At 46.1% G+C, this 19507-nt stretch overlaps 1 protein-coding gene across 9 annotated transcripts in view; it reads left to right on the top strand.

Moving 5' to 3' along the window:
- Positions 1 to 19507, top strand: part of FOXN3 (forkhead box N3) — a 366752-nt gene that overhangs the window by 246553 nt on the left and 100692 nt on the right. For all 9 annotated transcript variants that reach the window (XM_064486179.1, XM_031454169.2, XM_031454168.2 and 6 more), the window contains one exon: positions 2340 to 2404. In XM_064486179.1, the coding sequence (XP_064342249.1) occupies positions 2340 to 2404 (65 nt within the window). The remainder of the gene's footprint in view (positions 1 to 2339; positions 2405 to 19507) is intronic.

Genomic DNA, 19507 nt, shown 5'->3' with positions numbered 1-19507 from the left:
TTTTTTTAAAGCTAACTTTAAGCTTTAAAGGCCAAGTAGCCAAGGACATCTCCAGATGGAGGGAAAAAATTGGTTTGCTGCTTCCCCAATCTGCAGCCCCTGGAGCCATAACCATTGGCATCTCTACATGCATTTCTAGTCTCTTGAGATAGAGTCATAGGAGGTCGGAGCTAGCTGAGTATGACAGTAAGCTCCTAGAGGCCATAAAATATGACTTGATTTTTCCCTCCATGTCTAAGCACAGTTCTCAATAAGCACTTCATAAAGCTTTGACTCTCCTAACAAGGATATACCATGTTGAGGGACCATCCCAAAGAAGGGTGTAGAATATGGCACCAAGGAGCTTAAAAGCTTTGCAATTAGCGTGGCAGAAACCAGCTTACCTTGAGCTAAAAATTGACCACAGGTGAATTCATCACCCACAACAGGGGCCACGCGAGAGCAGGTGGCTGGGCTGGTCCAGATCGCTCTCCAGTGCTGGAGTATAGCTTATACCAGCGACACAGCAGACCGAGCAGAACAGTGATCAGTGACTTGGGTGCATTGAAAGGACGCTGCAGAAATCTTTAAGTAGATTTCTATCACAGAGAGAATTTCCCTTATCTAAACCACTGGATTTACCCGCCCTCGATTCCCCACATTTACTCCATCCCTGGCGTCTACTCAGTTTTCAGCCAAATCGGGGTCAGGATAAAGAGGAGATTTGGGTGGAAGTAAGCTGGATATTCAGGCTCCTGCAGTAATACTCAATTATTGAATTCTCTAGAAGCACCAGCTCCTCTATAATGAAGTCCTCAGTTTTTAAATATCTTTAGAAATCAGGTGATTCAGTATTGGCAACAGCCAGCTTGCTGTTTCCTGCTTTCTTATAAAAATAAGATGGTAAAAAAAAAAAAAAAATCCCAGGGGCTGGCCAGGGTTGTTAAAAGATAATCTTAAGCATTTTAATGTACGTTATTCTTCATGCAACTTTGAGCCTTAACAGCCTCAAAGCTGAATAGGACAGGAGTCAGATAGAAGGAAAATGGGCTTGCAGCCATCACCCCGCAGCCCTCAGGCCCCAGCCAGACCTACCATCGTCTTGCTTGGATTCCCGGTCACGGAGGGGCCCCACCTGCCAGAGCAGAGAGTCAGGGCTGTAGGGAGAGCCTAAAGCTGAGATGCATTATTCTCACTTCCTTTGACTGGAGTGGATCCAAACCAAAATAAAAAAAGGAAGTTCCACCTACATCAAGGTTCATACTGTGGGTTTTCTAACAATTTCGACATTATTTTGATGTCTGACAGCACTCTTAGGCACTAGTACCTTTCTTCCTTTCTCGCTGCTCCTCCCACATCATGTCACGTGTCCCCATCCCTGCGGTGCTGTTCGGACCTCTGCGGAGGAAATGTTGGTGAGCAGAACGTGTCGCTGACATCCCTCCTCCTTGTTAGCAGTGCTGCTGTCCTGTGTTACTGGAGACCCTGGTTGATTCTGGAACATTCAGTGTATAGTCCTTCAGATTTTTTATTCTGTGTGTACGTGTGTCTCCCGGTCTGCCAAACTTACAAATGTCTGATTCAGACCAACTTTTTAATTTTTCACTGTTGAAGATGATTGATAATGCATTAACCAGTATCGTTTGCCACGTTTTATTTTGGAGAAAGTAATTTATACTTCCTCTTGGGCTGGAGGCAGTAACAGTTTTGACGAAGTGCCCTCTAACATTAATCTAAACCAATTCTTGATTTAGAATCACCTCCTTTCCACTCCAAGGATATTTTCCTAAGACTGGCTTGGTAATAAAGCTTTTCGCTGGGTGTCTTAAAACAGTGAAAATGCTTGTCTATAGATGTAGTAAACTGTCTTTGTGATATATCGATCTTTATTCTTTTCTTGCCTCTCTTGTTACCAGACTGTGGGTGGTAACATATCTGCAAAATGTTTTATAGGATACAGAGTGCAACATTTTAAGCCAAGAAATTTAAAACGGGATACGAAACAAGAGGATGGAGGAGGGAGGGAGTCGATCAAGGTCATATCTGTATATTAAGGATTTGGTGAACCAATGTTGCAGTTTTGTTTACCTGCAAATGATTTCAATGCCCATCAGGAAGCAGGGTCAAGACAGTGACCAGACACCCACACGGACGGGTCCTGCACTTCCAAAGATGAAGCCCACTCATCATAAAACAAGCCTAATGGTTTTTAAAGCTGCACTTTCAGAGGGTGTACAATGCATAACTGGGAACGTGTTTTGAGGCCATTTTGAAGGATGTATTTGGAGAAAGGGTGGTCTGAGCGCTGGTGCATGGGTGTAGACGAGCCTGCCCTCACGCTGGCTTCTCTTCTGTTTCAGCACATCAGGTCCACCCATCTGGCCGGGCAGTACCTTCTTCAAGAGAAACGGAGCCCTTCTACAAGGTAGGTCTCTAGCAGCCCCTGTCTCCATCCCCACTCCCCCACCCCTCCTCTGAACTTGGTGTCCATCAGGAGTTCTGTCCTGTTGCTGAGTGGGCGCTCTGGAGAAGCATGAGTGTTGTGGGTTGGGTCTGTTCGTCCAGTTCTCTGTATTTCTTCCTACTCACGTCTTCTGGTTGCTGTGAATTGTTAGCCTGAAACCAGACTGCTTCTTTGGTCTGTCGTCACTCGTCATATTCTGGAAGTGTTTGGCTTGCTTTGGTGACATTGGAATCATGTAGAAGTTAAGATGCAAAGATAGTGTAAACTGGGCTGATAAAGAAAAAACAAATCCCGTACCGTATTCCCAGTGCCTGGGCTGCGGGGAATGTTGTGGGTGTTCTGACACTTGGGTCATCGTGGAAGTCCACTGGTTCTTGGCTGTCCCCCGACATCCGCATGCGCCTGGAAGGGTCTCTGTTGCCTGTTTTGAGGCTCAGAACACCCCTCCCTCGCCCCTACCAGCATCGTTTGCAGGGGGACTTCCTTCCTGTGGCGCAGCCCACCCTCTACTGCCTTCCACAGCTTCCTATCCAGGGCACTCAAGGATTTCAAACTGCCTGTCATCTCTACTTTTGCTATCAAGTTTCTTTAAAAACGGCCCACATCAAAGAAGAATAAGTGGCTGAAAACAGCAGTAAGATGCGTTCTAAATTCTTTGAGAAATTACATTGGGGTGATGGCTACTTTGGGTGTCTGCTCTGCAGATCGGCTGGAATCGGCTGGCTCCCAAGGGCCTTCCAGCTTCCCTTCCCTGTCAGCCTCTGAGCTGCACAACCGGCCCAAGCAGATGGCTTTGGTTGTAACCAAGGGCTTAGGAACCATGCTGTGGAAGGAGTTTCAGTGCGTTCCGGTTGGTTTGGAGCTGTTAAGCCCCTTTTTCTTGAGTTACGTGCTGCGGGCCGGGTGTGAATGTGAAGGAGTTGAACATAAATGTAGCTGAGAAGAGAGGCATTTATCTTCAGGTTTCCAGAGCAGCTCAAACTATTGTGAGACACGTCCTCACGTTTTTTGGGGGTTTTTTTGCTATTGTTTTAAAGGCCATACAGTTGCATGCTATCTTTTTAATAGCCTGTGAAATTGGTAACTTAAGGATTTCTTTGCATTTTTTGCTTGGTACAGGTGAGATTTAGGCTGCCAGTTCTGATTAATCCTAATTTTAATGACCAACCTAGATATCCTAAATATTTAAAGAAAAAAGAAAGGAAATCCCTCCACTCTCAAAAATTAATACATAGTTTTTAAAAAGTCTGTTCCGTTCTCCCTTCAGAAAGTGTAAATGGAAATCAATTATGATGAGCCTTTGGGTGTTTTTCCCAGGGAATTGCGAAGTTACGTACATCTTTATTTCTCCTGTAGATCTGCGGCGGTGATATGGACATCATGGTTGGATTATTTTCACAAAAGGGATTTTATTTACTTAGAGCATTTTCTTATAGGATTTTTATTCATTAAGTTCCACATTAGAGATGATTTGCTCTAAGCGTGTTAGTTTCGGGTTATTTCTGCGGGGCAGAAGCATGAGGGAAACTTGATAAGGTTTCTGAAGTTGAGTGGTTTCACTCATTCTGTCTCATGGGTGGTCGACTGTTTTTCTCATCTTCATAGGGTTAAGCGTTCTCCTAATTACTCTAGGCATTGAGAATTAAATTATTACAGATTTCAGATGCTCATTGAATCCACGTTCACTTCAATAAAGCCCATTTATTTATTTTTTTGGTGCATGTGGAAGAAGGATCTTGGGGAGAATTTGGGAGTGTGGGTGAGGATTTGTTCATGGTTTTTTTCCTGTGATGTTTCTTTGTTGGCTGTATATGTATAGAGAGTTCTCGAGACACATATCGTGATGAGGTTTTTTAAACGCTATGCATGTTCTTCCTAATTAATATTTTTGTATTTCTTTGGTGCGTGGTACTGATGAAGTTGCTGATGCCCGTGAACAGAAGTTCAACAATAAAGATACAGGCATAGAAAGAAGGGAGCTGCCCCATCGTGCCCGCAGAAGCTATTGGCTAGAATCAAGTAGAAGAAAAGGAACCTGATTTATTCTCACTTCATGCTCACTTTCTCGTCTTTATACTTTGTATACGGACCCATTTCTTCTTTATATCTGTAGCAAGCAGGAAGATGTTTTTCTAGGTAATCAGACTAGAAAAGAACTCTCTTAATAGGTTCCAGCCACAGGGATTGGGATTGAAGGCCAGCAGGATGCTGGAAAGAACCCGGTGCCTGGAAGCGAGGTAGAAGGTGAAGCGTGGTCACCCATGGTGATGCAGGGACCCAGCGCCAGGCCAGCAGAGCCAAGCCTGACCCTGGGCCCCGAGCACCAGCAGAACTGGTTAAACCAGCCTGCAGAGGGGCCGGGGAGAACTTGCTCTCGCAGAGTCACCCTAGGGGCTGAGACTAAAACAGTCCAGAAGCAGCAAAATACACGGATGGATGTGCCACATTGCTTGGAGGACGAGACCTCGTTTTTGTCAGGAGGGAGAGAGTGTGGTGGCTGTCACTTCTTGGCAGAATTGACACTTGCGTGCACAAGGTCTTGAAATATAGGTAGATGGGGTCAGGTGGAAACAGAAAAAGGGCGGACAACAAGGACTCGTGGGCACGAGAGGACCACGGAGCGAGCGATGGGGACGCTCGGGGTGGGTGCGGAAAATGAGGGGTTCTCGGGCACTTTGGGATAATGACATCACGCACCCCAAGATGTGTGTCAGAAGAATGCTGTGATTTCCAAAGAGAGGATAATGGAAGTTAAAACCTGGGTCAGAGGAACAAAGTGGCGTACTGGTTGCCGAGGGGAATTGCTGCGTATCGTCTAGCACTTGTCTTGTTTATAAGCTGATGAGCAGAAACATAGTACAGTTATTTTTTTCCAGCATAAACCCAATTGCAAGAATTAACTGGAAGCACCTGAGGTCCCATCAAGGGCGGCCTCTGTGTTTTGGTTCTTCCAGAATCACTGGCAAGGGGGCCTGCTGAATCATCTCGCAGTTTTGAGGATAATGGGGTAAGATTTGGTTTGGATTACACCAGGCATGGGTACTTAACATAATTGGATGTCATTTCATCAATTCACAGTATTTGTCTTAAATGCCGTTAAGGCTGCTAGAGACGGTTTCAGTATGTTAGCAGTTTTGGGGGGGTAGAGAGTGCTTCAGTTCTTGTACAAGAGAAACCTCGCCGAGTGCCAGAAGAGGACAGACCCTTTGTTTCAAGGGGTCCCAGGATGGGGCCAAGCAGATGAGTGTGCCTTTTTCGGAGCCCTTAGGAGTGGCCAGCTGACAGGTGTCTCCAGCTGTACCCTCTGCCTGTCTCTGTGACGGTCCCTATGTATATGAAATATATTTTTTAATTTTTTCATTAAATAATGTCTCTTATTTTTATAATTAAAAGAGTAAAGCATTTTCAATGTTTTCCCTTTTCCAAACTCCTAGCCACCCCCCCAACACACACACACACATGTTCACATCCATCGAACTTAAAACTAGTTTACTTTATTACCCATCACCTTTATTTTTAAGAGTCAGTGATTCCTGGTTAAATACATTTCTCACCTCCGGTCTGACCCTTCCTCTGCTCCCTGGATGGGCCATCCCTCAGCTACATCTGCCATCACTGCTGCTATTCAAGCCACGCCTCCTGCTGAGTTACTGCGAGCTGCCGCCCGCCCGTCTCAGCCCGTCTCACCTCCCACGTCTGCCCCATTTCGGCCTTCTTAGTCTTGATGGGCCTCCAAGCTCCCCACAGAGTTTTGCCCGGAGAGAAGCTACTGCCTTTACAGCTCTGAGCCCGCTGACCACTGGGGCCCAGGCACACGGCCCCACCTGCAGGCGTGTCTTTCTTATCCATCTCCCGGAGTCCGGCACTGGACTCGGCTGGAGTTCACTGAAGTTCCCTCAACCACGGACAGCCCATCCTGAGGTCAAGCCACACGTCCCAAATCTTCTTGCAAAGCAACTTGAGCAAGTGATGCAGACCTGCCTGGTTCCCCACATCCTGCCGGCCTTCCTGGCCCTCCCTCTGCTCTCCACTTAGTCACTCCAGCGTGGGGCCACAAATTATTAGCCAGTCTATTTCTGTAGGATGCAGGGGTGGAGTTAAATTCCATAACACGCATAACAGATTTTTATTCCCATTCACTTCTTACATGAGCTAATGAAATGGAAAGAAGCCCTTCCAGGTCTTCTCAGTGCCCAGGGCAGGGCCGTGCTGCCGCCGGCCCGAGAGCAAACAGGGGAAAGGAAACCAGCTCTCTTGCTGTTGGATGCATGTTGCTTCTGTGAGCGCACAGATGTGCCGCTGGTGCAAAACGTGCAGGGAGCAGATTATGCCCTTTAGGTGACCTGCTCTGTGGGATGCCAGTTTCCCAGGTCCCAGATGGGCTCCATGCATTTACTTTCCTGGGAAGACTGTTGTGGGTCGCCCCCTGTCCACAACCGTCACCATCGCCCAGAGCTCTGCTGTGGGTTTTCTCTGCTGAAATGTAGGCGATACATCCCTTTGGTTGTATTTTGCATCATGAATGGCTCAGGAGCGAGTCCTGAGCTGGAAACAAGTTACAGCAGAAGGAGCACCAGGTCACCTGTGAGGGTACCCGGTCGTGGTCCCAGCTCTGCCACTTGGTAAACTTTGTGACCTTGGACAGGCCACACGGTGTCCCTCAGGGCTCACATTCTTGCCTGTGAGTTGAGGAGCGGACCTCAGGGACTGCAGAGGTTTCCTGTGGTGTCCCAGCTCTGATCCTTTCTAGCACCTTCCCTGAAGTGGGTCAAAGTGGTTTTCAGGATCCGCTCTCTCAGTGGAGAGAGTGCTGCCTACAGCCAGCAGTCAGCAGATGGGTCCACAGAGAGGAAGCAGGGTGGTGGCTGCCTGACTTCATCCTGATCCTTCAGCAAGACCTTTCTCAAAGGTTTCATGGAGCGTAGGGAGACTCCATACGACAGAGCTGGACAACCCGGAAGGGAACGTCTTGGCGTCTTGGGCACCTGGCTTACCCTCTCTGTAGGGGTAATAATAACATGCTTGTCTCGTGGGGTTCTTGTAGGAGTCAGTGAATTCAACTCAGTAAATCATTGAGAAGATGCTAAAATCCCAGAGTTCGTTACTATAACATTTTACAAAACTTAATCCTAGGAAGTAGGGCGAGCATCCTCTGAGTGTGGTCTGCCTTGTGCTGCTAAAATTTCCCTTGTCCATTTGTTGGGGCTAGTGATTCTCCGAGTGGGGCAAAAAGACAGGAGAGCCTAGATTCTGCTGGGTTTATACGTGGATCTCTGCAGGGCAGTTTGCTCGTCTCTTTATCTCAGATTCCTTCTCAATAGGACAGCTTCCTTGTGAGGTCACCCCGCTCACAGAGACGGAACTGTACGCCCTGCTGTACAGTTGTGCGTACCCAGCAGGTGCTGAGGTAGCCATCTCAGCCTGGGGTTGAATCCCTCCCTCTCCGTGCACCAGCTCTTTGACCTTGGGCGTCAGTTTCGACTGTAAAATGGGGCTACGAGTTGTGCTCCCCAGAATCTTTGTGGAGATAACAGGAGGATGTGAACACGAAAACATCCATCCAGTCTGCTGCTTGGCTTGATGAGTGAAGGTGTTTAACCCTGGACTCTCTTTCCAGCCCAAGGTTTTTGATCATTAATCCTGGCAGGTATATGCAGGGTGAAAATTTCCAAAATTCCACAAGGGGCGATCTCCCAGACTCCTCTCCTTTGCACAGTGTCCACTTGCATTGCCAGCCTTACCGGCGTTTCCTGTCTGATAGAACCAGGATGTCTGCAGAGCCCTGGTCTCTGGTCCAAGCACTTCTTTCTTTCTGTCAAGAACCAGATCTCAGGTTTTGTTTGGGGTTTTCCCTGCCCCTCCCCCACTCATTTCTTTCACATTTGGTTGCAGCCCCTGGGCTCGTTGGCATCTTTCGTCTAATCTGCTCCACAAGCTGACTCTTTTGTCCATTTTGCAAACGAGGGTATCCACCTAATGCATAAATCTCCTGATTCTTGCCCCCAGGCACACCCATTTCAAAAAAAAAAAATAGTAATAACAGAAAAGGAACAGAAAAAGCCTCTCTGCAGTTTCCCCCCAGTGCTAATTGCCTTCTGTCCTATTTGGCCTGCAGAAGTCCTTTGATTTTTCAGAGGAGCCCTTATCTCCTGGCATGTCTGTCTTGTTGTTCTGCACCGAGTTATTTGTAAAGATATTTATGTAACTACAATAATAAAGTCACCTGGCTGTTTTTGTCCAAGCAAGTGAAGTTAAAGGGATGCTGTCCTGTTCTTTTAATCACTCAGGTTCTGTGTGGTCACTCCGAGCACGCTCTTAAGTTGGTTAAAAACTATAAGGAAATGCAATTTTATTTTATTTCTACTCCAGTCTTTTTTTAAATTGAAGTGTAGTTGATGTACAATATTATATAAGTTACAGGTGTACAATAGAGTGATTCACAATTTTTAAAGGTTATGCTCCATTTATAGTTGTTATAAAATATTGGGTTTATTCCCCGCGTTACACAATATATTCTTGTAGCTTATAGTTTATACCTCTTAGTCCCCCGACCCACAGATTAACCCTCCCCCTTCTGTCTCCCCACTGGTAACCACCAGTTTGTTCTCTACATCTGTGAGTCTGCGTCTTTTTTTGTTATATTTCTTGTAATTTTGTTGTATTTTTTGTATTTGTAGTATTTTTTTAGATTCCACATGGAGGTGATACCATCCAGTATTTGTCTTTCCCTGTCTGACTTAGGAAATGCAATTTTAAAAGAAGGCTTTGGTCAATTCTGACCCTGACGGTCTCTTAGGAATCCAAATTTGCCCCAACTTCCCAGTGTCTACAGCCTGGCGTGGACGCTGAGAAGGCCTCAGTTGGGTGGCCTGTGTTTTCCTGTCTGCCTTTAATTTCAGCCAGTCTCTCTACAACTGCCCATAGGAACCGTTTTCTTAAAAATTCAGTGGTGTACTCAAGAGAGAACGATGGCCCTGTGGACAGAAACAGGGAAGCCGGAAGGAAGTGCCAGCTTTGCCAAGGATGTGGCATTGAGAGCGTTTGTTGAGAGCTTCCTCTGGGCCAGACCCCTGCGGGGCCAGGGGTGGGGTGAGGGTAGGCTGGTCCTGCTGCTGGAAGGTAGAAACCCAGTGGGAGGGGAGGGGAGGGGAGGGGAGGCGAGGGGAGGGGAGGTGATGGAGGGCAGGGCAGGAGAGGGAGTTTTAGACATTGTCAATCCAGAAATGACCCCTGAGGTAGCACGCGCATGTGAGATTTTCAGGGCAGTATAGAATGAAAAAAGAGGGAAAAGCTCTGTCTTGAAGACCTAGATTTATGATGGAAAGAGGGATGTAGTGGACAATAAGCAACCATGACGTCAACAAAGCTGCTTGGTTCGAAACTGGAGGAGACCACTGAAGTGAAGGCCAAAGAGTTCCAGAGAGGGGAGGGCGCAGGGGCACCCAGCCTGCAGAGGCGGTAGGGTGGGAGGTGGGGGGGATTGGCTGGAGAAGAACCCACTGTGGGCTCTGATGACTCAAATGGCACTCAGGCCCCCAGGGCACAACCCCTCATCTCCTCTGTCTCTAGGGACCTGCCTGTTCTGGAATCACACCATATGCGACCTTATGTGTCTGGATGTATGTATTCTTTACGTTAGTCCTATAGTAGCCTTATGCCTTCAGTAGTATTCCTCCCATTTTGTAGATGGGAACAATAAGGCCCGAAGCAATTGTTCTGCTCAGGGTCCTGGAGCCTGGATCACAAACCTGGACTCACATTAATTAACCTTTGGTTCAGAATGGCATAAGTATGTCTAAACAATTTTCCACTTTAGATGTTTTGACGTTCTGCGATGTTTTGCAGACTGGGGTTGGGGAGCAAACTGTTATAATGAGTAAAAGCGATTTATTATGACAAGACAAAAAGATGGAAACGAATCCTTACGTTGACCTCTTCCGTTTAAGTAATGAAAATACTTTGTTTCTCTTTTTGCCCCCACCCGTGACTGCTGTAAAGAGTTAACTTAAAGATATTTTAAAGACGGAGGATAGAGAGAAAGGGAACTCCTGAAATTAGTCATTCGGAGATTAATGCAATGACAGGACTCACCTCTTAACAGAATGAATATTTTATGAGAGTCTGTCTGAATTTTGTACTAGGAGAGAGATAAAGATAGTTTCATATCAATTATAGTTCAGCAATAGGAATATTTCCTTACAATTTGAATTTTTGAGCATTTAAAAATGTTTTTCTTATCTGATTAAAATCACTGTATCTTATTTAAATCATTGTATCATTTAGATTACAAAATAGAAAGATTAGACAGTCGTGGATCCTACTATACTACAGAACCTCCTTTTATCAGAGTGCTTAATCTTAAAATACAATTGGAAAAGTCATCCCCCTTGGAGTTCTGTTTAACCGTGCTTGGATGACAATCTAGAAATATTTTTATACAATTACAGTGAAGAAGAATTTTTTTTAGAATAGACTGAGCGAAATGTTCACATTACAGTTTCAGAAGTGAACTTAAAAGCATCCACCTGTAAACTGCCAGAGGTCAAGTTTGTGTTCTTGTTTGGTTCCCTTGACGACCAAAAGGTGTGGCTGAGAACTCCTGGGAAGTACTCGCTGCAGTGCGTGAGCAGGTTAAGAGTGTATGCCCCTGTGTGTGTGTGTGTGTGTGTGTGTGTGTGTGTGTGTGTGTGTGCGCGCGCGCGCGCGCGCGCACGCGCCCTCTCACAGGAGTCGACGTGGCCCATGAACTCAAGCTTACCCGACGTTGTGAGTCCACAAGATTAAATCTCTCCTGCCACCCCCTCCCCCTGCCCCTCTTCCTCTGGTGTTTCCACCCCACCCAGCTCTGCTGTTGGCCTTTGCAAAAGATGACATGAAGGACAAGAGACCTCCCTTTTCAAATCAGGCATACCTGGACCCGTTCCCTGCCTTGCTGCTTAACTGCTGTTTGGCTTTGGAAAGGTCGCATAAACTTCTTTGAGCTACTGTAAAATGCAAAAATACCAGTCTTGCAGGATAGGTGTAATTATACGGGAAGATTAGCTGATAATCTACATAGCATCCCTGGCACTTAGTAGTGCTCCATGGTATGTGCCATTCCCTCTGCTTTCAACCCAGTGGGGCAGCGTGGCTGGGAGAGAAGCTCATGGACCTTGGAGCTGGCTGGTCTTGGGTGCGAAGGCCAACCTCTGCCATCCACCAACTGTGTGACTTCGAGCAGCTCATCTGATTGCTTGAAACTTTCCTTTCCAGCGGGTGAGACAGATAGTAGTACTTCATGGGATTCTGTGAGCATTAAAATAGTGTATGTACGGGGGCTGGCATGCTGCCTGGCGATTACTGAGTGTTCAAGAAAGAGAGTTCATTATGTTTATGATAGGATTTCTGCAGTTTTGTGAGGTTTTTCCATTCCTTCTACTCCTCCAACAACAACATAAAAGAATCCTTGCCCAGTTGAAGGTTATAGCTTCAGGAATGTTTTCAGCCTCCCTGAGGCTCCTGTTACGTAAGACAGATACCCACAGGCTACCCACTGGAGGAGCAGGACTTGAGTCCTTACCAGCTGTTCACAGTGATGCTTTTGAGGGACTGAGATCTTGCAGAAATGTGACACAGGAAAAGGAGGTTCCTTGAGGATGGGTTGGAATAGCTTGGGGTCTGTATTCCCGTTTCTTCCTCTTAGTGTCTTGATTGTGCCAGAATATAAACTATTTGCAAAGGTTCGTTTCAAAGATGGGAGGGAGGAAGAGGGAGAGAAAGAAGGAGAGACATACTTGCAGTGATAAAGAACTTTAGAACGTAGTTTAAAGGATCCTGTTGAACTTGTCCTCTACCTTGGTCACCATAGTACACATGGATCTGCCCCTCTTTGAGCTGTGATTTTTTTCTTTTCTTTTCTTTTTTTTAATGTGGCACATTCAGGATGATGTCATTCTGCTTATTGGAGACACCTTGCAGGGAGGTGTTAGAACCACAGGTCTGTGCCTGATGAATCTGCCAGGAAGGTTTCTCTGCGTTTTGGCTGTGGATTCCTTTCCCACACTTGGGGCGAGATTATTAAGACATCACGTACCGTATTTCTCAGACTCTGAGAGATTTCATTCTTTTTAAGTTTTGCCGTGGTTGGGAAATGAAACAGGAATGAAGTTTTTCAGTTTTAAACTTCGGCAGCTGTTGTAGGCTGCGATGTTCACAGGGACGGCAGGGGTACCAGTAGGGGTATCAGGGCACCTAGGACATCTTTCTCCCCTTGTTTGCCTCCTCCCCCCCCCACCCCCCCGCTGGCCACACAACTTCCAATAATATTCCGAGTGGAAGGTGCCGACTTCTGACAGAAGCTCCCTGGCCTCCGCGATTGGCTGAGGGACAAGCACATGCCAACGTGTACTTCTTCTCTTGGGTGTGGGAGCTTTAAAGGATTGCTGGCATCACAAGGCCTTCCACATAGAATCGACCAGTTTACAAGGAATGGCACCAGCGCAAAGAAGCAGAGACGAGGGGCCACTCTACCACTGCCCTTCCCGTGGTTGGATTAGGTGAGCTCATACATTCTCCTTCTTACTTAAGCCAGCTTGATTTGGGGTTGTGTGTGTGTGTACGTCCCAGAGTCCTGACTAACGGAGAATCTCTGAAACAATGGCATGAGTTCAGCTAAGTGTGTGTCACTGATGATTTCTGTGGGTCAATGAAATTCCAACCGCCCCACCGTCCTAGAAGGCCCCCCTCGTGACTTGGCTGTCTCTTGAAAAAAACTTAAGATGAGCTTGGAGAGCTTTAGCTTTCCAGAGATGGTGACTTGACTTAAGCAAACAAAGTAGGATCGTGGTAATAATAGTACCTATTCTCTCTGCACCCCAACTCAGCTTTGCCTTTAGTGGAAATAGGCTCAGAGAGGCTCCCGTTGAATTTACAAGGTGGCTGCCAGCAGCCTCTTGGGCTGCAAACTTTGAACCTAGCATTTCCCCGGTGTTCCCAGAAGTCATGAGCCGCACTGTAATTAGACCAGCCTGGATCCCATGGCCACCCGGAACCGTCACTGTAATCAGCGGAATGGGAGGGGCGGATTGGTTTACGCTGGGGGTGGAAACATCACTTGGAGATGGGAGGTTCTCCAGATGCAAGTCAGGGTCAGTTCCCAAAGAGAGGAAAAGGGACTCTCCATTACAGCATAGCCACTTCAAAAAGCAGAGCAATGGGCAGTAAAACTTACGTATGCAAGAATATGTGACCAGCAAGGGGAAGGTCTACGTGCGGATCTTCCCCTTTGAGATTCTCCCAGCTTTCTTTTCACAAGCATGGCCGTCATCCATGGGTGTACAGGACTGCCAAGAGCTTGAGGCGTGTGGTGGTGTCGGTCAGGGTAAAGTAACGTCTCAGAGGCCAGAATCTTAGTTACTGATGACATCCACTTTGCCTGGAAGAGCCATGGTTGCTGAAATGGATTACTTGAACTAGACTTATTGATGAAAAGGAGAGTGGAAGATGGGGCCCAGCTGCCCTTTACTGAGGATTAACCTTGCGCATCCAACCTCAGGATCTTCAAGAACATCTCTTAGCAGCCTGCGTTGATCCCCAGGGTCCCAACTTTGGAATACAAGATGCTTGGACAGTTGGTGGATGTATTAGTCTACTAGGGCAGACATAACAAAACACCACCGCCTGGGTGGCTCACACGACAGATTCACGCCCCACCGTTCTGGAGGCTGCAGTCGGAGACCAAGGAGTCGGCAGGTCTGGTTTCTCCTGGACCGTCTCCTCGGCTTGCGGGCGGCTGCCCGCTCTCACTGTGTCCTCACATGGCCTCTTCTGTGTACGTGTACTTCCTCTGGTCTCTTCCTCTTCTTGTACTGTTTTCTCCTTGTCTTTAACTTGTGTCAATTAGATGACATGCCTCGGCGTGTTCCTCTATGGGTTAATCCTGTGTGGGACTGCACTTCCTGGACTTGGGTGGCTGTTTCCTTTCCCAAGTTAGGAAAGTTTTCAGCTTTTACCTTCTCCCTCTTCTTATAAGGACCTCAGTCCTCTCAGATTAGGGCCCCATTAGGGTCCTGTTTCATTAGAGCCCCATCCTTAACATTCTCATTTAATCGTAATTACCTCTTTAAAGGCTCTCTATCCAAAGTCAGTCACATGGAAGGTTAGAGTTTCAACCTTAATTTGGGGAAGGAGACACAGTTCAGCCCCTAACTATGAATTACATGCGTATATTTCATAAACATTTCTTGATTTCCTGCAATGTGCCAGGTGCCCCTCAAGGTGCTCGGGACAGAGCTGACCTCCTGCCTCAAGGGTTTGCAGACTAGTGAGGAGACGGAATCACGAAGAAGCCTTGGTGGCTCGAGCTGTTGCAGAAGGGTTCAGATTCTGGGGGGACGAAGTCAGGAGTCAGGGAGGACTCCGCTGAGGGGTGCTGCTTGTGCAGTGCAAGCCTGCTGCCCCTGCAGCTCCTAAATTCGCGCCTGTGGGCTCCTTTGTGTGGCTAACTGTGCCCTTCTCAATCCCAGCATCGCTCCGGGCCTCAGTACACAAGACGCGCTGCATCGTGGCGGTGGCAGAAACACTCTCTCAGCCGACCTCACACAGTTGTGAAGCCCACACCTCAGGGACAGGTCGTTAACACGTGCACAGACAGTGTGTCATATGTGACGTACGCGTATTCGAAAGCAGTGGAGAGATAGGATGATCCGGGATGGAGACGGGAAGGTCGCCATGTCCCTTTCAGGTAGCTTCCCTCATTCCTTTCAGGAAAGAAGATGGGAAGATGAAAGAAAAGTGTTCCAAGAAGAATTGTGGGGAATTCTGGGAAAGGCAGTGGGAAGGGGGTTGACACTAAGGAGTAGCTGGATAGTGGGGACTTGGGCTCGATGGTGCAATTTAAATCTTGTATTGAAACCAGGCATAGAAGGAGGGGTCAAGAGCTAAGAGCTGATAGTCGTAAACACGGGGAGCTGCTGCAGGGTGGTACGCATGGTATCGCGTGATCACGGTGGAAGGTGGTCAGGGTGACTTGGATTGTAGGGGTCAGAGCTGGGCTGAAGCAGGGAAAGGATGCAGGCAGCTTTGCTGAGCAGTGAGCGGAGAGTGGCAGACCCAGCGGTAGCTTTGGGTGGAGGTGAGGTGGGGCGGGGGCGAGCGGGCAGGTGAGGGAGCCTCACGTACCGTTAGGCTGGGATGCCTTTGCATTTCTCTCATGTCCCAGTCCACTTAGGAAAAGTACTAATAATCACGTCTTAAATCAGTGTAATTTGAAGAGTAATTGGGTAATGAAAATCCAGTTCAGAACCAAAGATGGAGCCTCTTCAATTTCACTTGCTGGTTCCCAACTTAATTTTTGAAATTAAGACACCTCCAACGAGTCTCAAGATTGTTCATGATCCGAAGTGTAGTGAGGGGAAGATAAGACACTGAATGAGAAAACAGATTCCATTTCAGTAACTGTGATGTTGTGCACATGCGCTTATCTGTGTGTGTGTGTGTGTGCACGTGTGTGTGTTAAGAGGAAGGGGGGTGCGATAGTTCTCTATATAAGGACACCTAACTATACATGGCATTTGTTGGACATGTGAGGTAATGAATTTGGAGGGAAAATGGAATTGCCTAAAATAGCTTTTGTGCTTACAGAACTGAGTTTGACATTGGAGGGACCTGGCTTTGAATCCTGACTCTGACAGTCCCTAATCAAATCAGTCAGTCTCTCTCTCTCACACACACACCCATCCAGACACCCACACACAAACAGCTGCACGGTCATTTACATGTATTCCTTTTGGCTTGCTCATATATTCAACTTCGAGCTTCTGTTCCTCCATCTGTAAGACTAGGAGGTTACCACCTACCTCTCAAGAAGTAAATAAGGGTGAGGGGGTACATCTCAGTGGTAGAGTGCGTGCTTAGCAGGCACAAGGTCCAGGTTCAGTCTGCAGTGCCCCCATTAAAAAAATTTTTTTTAGAAAAAGAAAACAAAGTCACTTACATGCAAGCCAATGCTTTGGGGAGATCACCTGGGTTCAGTGTTGCCCTCGCCAGAGCTCACAGGGAAGGTGGGCAGAGAAAAGTCAAGGTTACAGTTACCCTTGGGGTGCGAGGTGGTGAGGGAGGAGTGGAAGTGGCCCTTGAGATGCCAGTTTGTTTACCTGGGTCTGGTTACCTGGGTAAATTGTTTGTGAAAATTCACTGAGCTGGACACGTACGTGAGCTCTGCTGGTTATGTGTGACTTCAGTCAAGTTTCAAAAAATGATTAGGCAACAAAAATTTCATTACCCCTGCTTGATTTCAGATTATTATTATGCACGTATATGAGATTCTTACATAATTTAAAAAATCAGATTGCCATAGATTTTATTAAATCAGTGTAGTAAATTAAAGCTGGGTGAAACACAAAATAATAAGAATTTCTCTCACAATCGAGCGTGTTTTATTAAGGCCCGCCAAACCTACTTGTTATTTATATTGTTAATACAATATTTAGATTCCATTTGAACATGCCAGCTGGCAAAGATTACTGAAATGTCAATCTCTTCCAAGACTGGGTTTTTTTTTGTTTTTTGTTTTTAACATTCATAACCAGAGAGTTAGTTTCTGAAATGTAGGTTAAGATGAGTTTATGTGACTATAAATGAAATTCAAAAAAAAAAAGGAAAACTCTTTCTCAAAGACTTTGAGAAGGTCTTTGCCAAAACACATAAGAGCCTCACGCAGACTGTAAAAGTGTACCTAAGCAAAAGTGGTTTTTCATTCCATCATAGTGTCTTGATGGATAAACACGTTAGTAAAGTAATTGATTTAGAAATCATTATTTAAACCTTGAAACTTCCTAGCAAGCATTTTGCTAGTGGAGAAAACATTGTGTTTGAAAACTTCTGAGATTTGAAATAAGCAAGCCAGGGTGGGGGCTGAGCAAAATGGGTGAAGCGGGTCGAAAGGTACAAACTTCCAGCTATGAAATAAAAAATGCCTCGGGGTGTAGTGTACAGCATGGTGACTGTTTTATAATATGTGTATGTGAAGGTTGCTAAGAGCAGATCTTAAAAATTCCTATCACAGGAAAAATAATGTAACTGTGTGCGGTGATGGACATTAACTAGACTTACTGTGGTGATCATCTTGCAGGACGTACAAATATCAAATCACTCTGTTGTAGGCCTGAAACTGGTGTAATGTTACTTGTCTGTTACATCTCAATAAAAATAAAAAATAAAACAAAAGCCAGCCAGGCCAGTTACACTGAGATTCGTAACTCCCAGTGGAATATGGAATAATAAAGCCTTTTTCAACTGGAGGCACATATAACTGAGGTTGTTCCTTGAAGGCTGACTTACAAAAGAAAACCCTTCCTCTGCAGCATTTGTCGAAATGATTAAGGTGTTCGGGAAAGCCTGTCAGACCGCCGAACCATTCGTTATCTTCCGTTAAACCCCCAGTCTGTACATCAGCCCTTTTGTAAATACTGAGTGGTTAATGCTGCCTCTTAAAATTTCAAATCCTTTAAGAACGTGTTGTAATTAAAAACACACACACACACACTTAGCATCATTTTTATGTTAGTACTCAGACATGGATGTTGTCCTGAGCATTCCCAGGCCAAAGACTGTGAAACGCCCCTATTTCAGGGACAGAGGGAATCTCAGATTTGTCTGAATTTGTTTTCCCAAAAGACTTAAGAAAATATTTCAGTGTGTTTTCTTCATGTTTTTAGTATAATGATGTTTTCTTTTTCCCTTTTCTGATTTTTGACTAGTTGAACTGTTGGGAGTCTACACAGTACAAGTGCTCCACCGATTCTGTATTTTTTACAAACTGAAGGTTTGTGGCAACCGTGTGTCAAGCAGTTTTATTGGCATTGTTTTTCCAACTGCACTTGCTCATGTGTGTCTCCGTGTCGCATTTTGGTCATTCTCGCAACACCTCCGACTTCGTCATTATCATTATATATGTCATGGTGATCTGTGCTCAGTGATCGTTGATGTTACTACTACGACTTGGTGAAGGCTCAGATGATAGTGAGCATTTTTTAGCAATAAAATATTTTTTAGTTAAGGTATCTACATTTTTTTTAGACATAATGCTATTGTGCACTTAGTAGACAACAACATAGTGTAAACACAACTTTTATGTGCATTGGGATACCAAAAAATTTGCATGTCTTGCTTTATTGCAATATTTGCTTTATCGCGGTGGTCTGGAACCAAACCCACAATGTCTCCAAGGTCTGCCTGTAAATACTGCTGAAGGACTTTCTTCACTCCTGTAGTTATTTATACCAGGCTTTGAAGTATCAGTCGTGAGGTTTGTATTCATCCACTACATCAGGTGTTCTGCTCTTTTTATTTCAGTGGTTGTGCAAGAAAAGTACACACCCTTGGTTTTGGGGTCACATCATGGTACAAAATTAACTTATGGGAGTGCCCGCGTGTGTCTCTTACATGACTTGGCATATTTTTCCCTTCCTTTGTCCTCATCCTCCCCTTTGTTTCATGTGCTTCCTTGGAACAAGGTAATTTTGTATTTGGGACCATTATTTTGGCGATACTGGCAGAGGGCCACAGGTCACACTGGCCTTCAGTTGGCATGTGGTGTGTTTACGCGGGGACCAACTAGAGTCATAGGATTTCAGAACTGGGAGATTTCTCAGACACCCAGCTGGCCACACCCTCAGGGAACAGACATGTAAGCTGGGTCCAGGGAGTCGGTGATCCCAGGGTCACAGGGCAAATGGGTGGCAAACCAGCCCCTCGCCAGCTAGTCCAGCTCTCCTTGCGACAATCTTCTCAAATCGAAGTAAACACCCCTTCTCTTCTTGGTACGCTCAGAGATATGGAAAGGAAGGAAGGAAATCCCAAACGATATAGCCTCATCAAAGCAGTAATGCAAAATGGATTCTTCTTTCTCATCCCATTGGCACTGGTCGTGACCTCGAATCCCAGCTTTTCTACTTCTAGCGGTATTGACTTTTTAAGTCGCAGTTCCTCCATCTGTGAAATGGGAAGCTTACTTCCCACGAGGCTAGGTCACAGGGAGAATTTACATGGTGCTGTCAGGTAGTTAGATAAGTGGGGGCATCGGGC

The sequence above is a fragment of the Camelus dromedarius genome, chromosome 5, assembly GCF_036321535.1.
Source record: "Camelus dromedarius isolate mCamDro1 chromosome 5, mCamDro1.pat, whole genome shotgun sequence".
Classification (NCBI taxonomy): domain Eukaryota; kingdom Metazoa; phylum Chordata; class Mammalia; order Artiodactyla; family Camelidae; genus Camelus; species Camelus dromedarius.
This window is presented reverse-complemented; position numbering and strand designations above follow the sequence as displayed.